Raw genomic sequence first — 3513 nt, forward strand, 5'->3', positions numbered from 1 at the left:
TGGGTTTTTGTTTCCCCTTTTTGTAATAAACCCTTTGTTTGAGAATCCCTGTCTGCACCGGAGTTCCTCCCTTACCAATACCTGACACTTAGAGGGTTTTGCATCTTCAAGTATTCTTGAGATTCACATTTTGCATACTAAAATATACAAAAGGAAGTTCTAATAATTTTGTTCCTATTAGTCGAATGATGGATGCTCCATCCTGAAAACACAGTTTTTGTTTTATCCAGCTGTATTTACTCTGTTAGTCAGTCAGGATCAAGGATTCAACTGCATTATGGTAAAAATTAATTTAAAGATAATATAATAATTTTGTGTAGTCTTTCATACTATAGACACAACCAGTTTTACTCACTGAAAGATTTATTAATCATAAAATAATTGTATTATTGTCTAATTCTAACTGTATTAGAGTCTTACACACTGATAATGCAGAGTCGTGCATTAATTTGAGTGACGATGGCTATTATGGGAGTGGCTTGATGGAGCGCAGGAGATGCAGATAGCTTGGGAACTGGTCATCCTGGAATCAGTAAGACACTTTCCACTCTCCAAAGGAAGTACTGGTAGCCGAGAATGCTGGAGGATATCAAGGAATTCATCCAAGTATGTGCCCTCTGATCCATGACCAAGGTACCTCGACAACTACCTACCGGAAAGGTTCTCCCATTACCGATTGCTCGTCGCCCTTGGTCCCACATTGGGGTTGACTTCATCACCAACCTCCCAGCTTCGTATAGTAATACCTGCATCCTTGTGGCTATAGACAGATTCTCCAAAGCATGTAGACTGATTCCCCTGAAAGCCCTACCCACAGCCTTTTAAACAGCATAATTTCTGTTTAATTATGTATTTCGTAATTTTGGCATTCCAGAAGACATTGTTTCGGACAGGGGGGCTCATTTCATCTCAAGGGTTTGGTCTTTGCTCTTCTCAACGTCACAGTTAGTCTCACTTCCAGCTACCACCCACAGGCAAATGGACTACTTGGTAGACTGGGAGGATTATGGACCAGAAGAGAGGTGTTGGGTGCCTCGCCAAGATATTCTCGACCCGAGTCTGCTCACAGAGTTTCACGCCCAGCATCCAGAGAAACCCACTCCACAACCTTGAGGCAGACCCCCAAGAAGCCAGAGCAAGGGGGGGGGGTGCTAGTGTCAGGGACCCAACAGAATTAGTGAGAAACAGTATTAGTGTCCCGGAATTGTGTGGCTTTGACGTCTCGACAATTGACAAACTCACCTGTATTTCACCGAAGCAAACTCCACAGAACCCGCACCCAAAACATATTTGTAAAGATTTTAAACAAATACAACAACAAAAAATAATAATACACTATATGTATGTATGTGTATATATATATATATATATATATATATATATTAGGGGTGTAACGGTACGTGTATTCATACCGAACCGTTTCGGTACAGGGCTTTCGGTACGGTGCACGTGTGTACCGAATGACAGAATGCAATATTTTGTGCGCGGAATATAAGTACATTTTCGTGTTTCCAAACGAACATATTAAGTGGTGGACGTCTCCGCGTTCAGAGCAAATCACGCCCTGCAGCTGATTCTCAGACCGGCGACACACTGGATGCGTCGCGCAAGCGTCTCAGCTGCGTGGCATGTCCGTTTTTAATCCGGCTTTCATGTTAACAGGTTAGAGCTAGCAGACTGCCTGCGTGAGACGCGCAAATATTGCACCTGTTAAACATAGTCTATTTTGTGGTCAGACTATTTTATTTAGTGGAGAACTTTGCAGCAGAATTTTATTTCTTATTCTTTTTTTATTTTATATATATTTTATTAAAAAGTATATTTTTTAAAATGTATAGTAATAAACAACCTGCAGTTTAATGTTTGCATTTCTTTCCCTTACTGTACCGAAAATGAACCGAACCGTGACTTTAAAACCGAGGTATGTACCGAACCGTGATTTTTGCGTAGCGTTACACCCCTAATATATATATATATATATATATATATATATATATATATATATATATATATATATAAAATGGTTGTCAGAGTTTTTAACTAGATGCACATTGTGTTCAGTTACATAATAAAGAGTAATGCAAAGAGTTTGATGAGTTCATATTGTGTGTGTTTATTCAAAAAGATTTTGGCAGACATTGTTTCTGATGCCACATTGCACTCATAAACATTGGTATATGTCTGTAATTATCCCTTTCTTGCTGGCAGATGTCAACTTTCCCTACTGCCAGTACTACCTATTAACAGATTCCAATGTCTTATGGGAGGCCTGTGAGAAAAACACCATGTCACTTTAGTTAAATAGAGGCAACAGTTTCTATGGGTTTGGACGAACTTCAGCATAGTTTTTAGCTACATTAGAAAAGCGAACAACTTTTATTTGGGCTGCTTTTTCATTGATGTCCCTCCACATATATTCAGGAGAGAGCAGTTTATTAGGTTTGTTCAAAAGGAAATACTTGTTCAAGTGAGACTCCTCTTGCCATACTGCCTCAATGGAGTTTGCAGCATCAATGAGCAGCTTCTCCCTGCAGGTTTTGGTGAGTTGATGTACATCTTCTAATAAGCCACCAAATGCAGCACCAGCATAATAAAAATCACCTTCCCCAGCTGGAATGTATGCTTGAGACTCTGGTCTACGCTCATATGTGAATCGATCCCTTGGAGCGTCAAACAACCAAGGATGAATCACACCTACCAGACGACCCAAAGACTCCACACCCCAACGGCCATAGAACTTTGTATCTATGTCAAGGCAGAAAATATAGTCAGCTTTGTTGGCCAGTTCATTCTCTATTAGTTTTTCCAGTTTTTCCATCCTGCTCATACTGATGTCCTGCCATCTTTTCAATCTCTGGATTTTTAGAACTGTCAAATTACGGTTTTCACCCATCTTCACCTCAGGAATCGATTCTGGTTGATCTGTAAACAAGTAGTAATGCACTCGAAATCCAACAAAGTAATGCTGTTCTGCTGACTCCAAAAAATCTTTAACAAAACGTGTGTATCTAACAAACAGAGGAAACAAACACAGGGAGAAATATTATGGTTCATTTATGCTTTAATCATTACTATTTCCAGAATCAAGAAAAAAACAGAGGAGGGGAAACAAATGAGGATTATTAATAAGATGAGAGATATCATGAAGACTTACTTTCCCAAAGCGAAGACTGTGGTTGCTATGGTGAGATTGTGTTGTTTGTAGATAGAGTCGATCAGTATGGGGTCAAAGGTTCCCTCCCAAATGATTGGAGCTGACCATGGTGTCACAGAAGCAACATCTTTCCGACTTCATTAAAAACACACATCCAGCGCTGTAATCATTTCATTCATGATTGGAAATGGGCAATAACTGGTTAATACTAAAAACATAATACTCACCCTACCAACACACTCGGCTGGTTGTACAACAAGCTGTAATAAAAATGAATAAGCAGAAAGAACAACATACACTTTTGTTCATGGAGTTGATACACATTTAAAACATGGGTTTCCCAGTTTTTATATTTCCAT

General features: G+C 39.3%; 1 protein-coding gene across 1 annotated transcript; it reads right to left on the bottom strand.

The window, feature by feature from the left end:
- Positions 1-2116: 2116 nt before the first annotated feature.
- LOC113093769 (globoside alpha-1,3-N-acetylgalactosaminyltransferase 1-like) lies at positions 2117-3513 on the bottom strand. The gene is made up of 3 exons (XM_026259331.1): positions 3382-3513; positions 3155-3289; positions 2117-3008 (listed from the first exon to the last, which is right to left on the bottom strand). The coding sequence occupies exons 1-3, from the start codon at positions 3447-3449 to the stop codon at positions 2318-2320; spliced, it is 894 nt and encodes a 297-aa protein (XP_026115116.1). The 5' UTR covers positions 3450-3513; the 3' UTR covers positions 2117-2317.

The sequence above is a fragment of the Carassius auratus genome, unplaced genomic scaffold, assembly GCF_003368295.1.
Source record: "Carassius auratus strain Wakin unplaced genomic scaffold, ASM336829v1 scaf_tig00215135, whole genome shotgun sequence".
Lineage (NCBI taxonomy): Eukaryota > Metazoa > Chordata > Actinopteri > Cypriniformes > Cyprinidae > Carassius > Carassius auratus.

Coding starts and splice junctions, on each gene's coding strand:
- LOC113093769 (XM_026259331.1), bottom strand. CDS start 3,449: ATGTTGTTCTTTCTGCTTATTCATTTTTATTACAGCTTGTTGTACAAC. Junction 3,290..3,381: donor CAGCCGAGTGTGTTGGTAGG/GTGAGTATTATG, acceptor TTTTTAATGAAG/TCGGAAAGATGTTGCTTCTG. Junction 3,009..3,154: donor ACAGTCTTCGCTTTGGGAAA/GTAAGTCTTCAT, acceptor TCTGTTTGTTAG/ATACACACGTTTTGTTAAAG.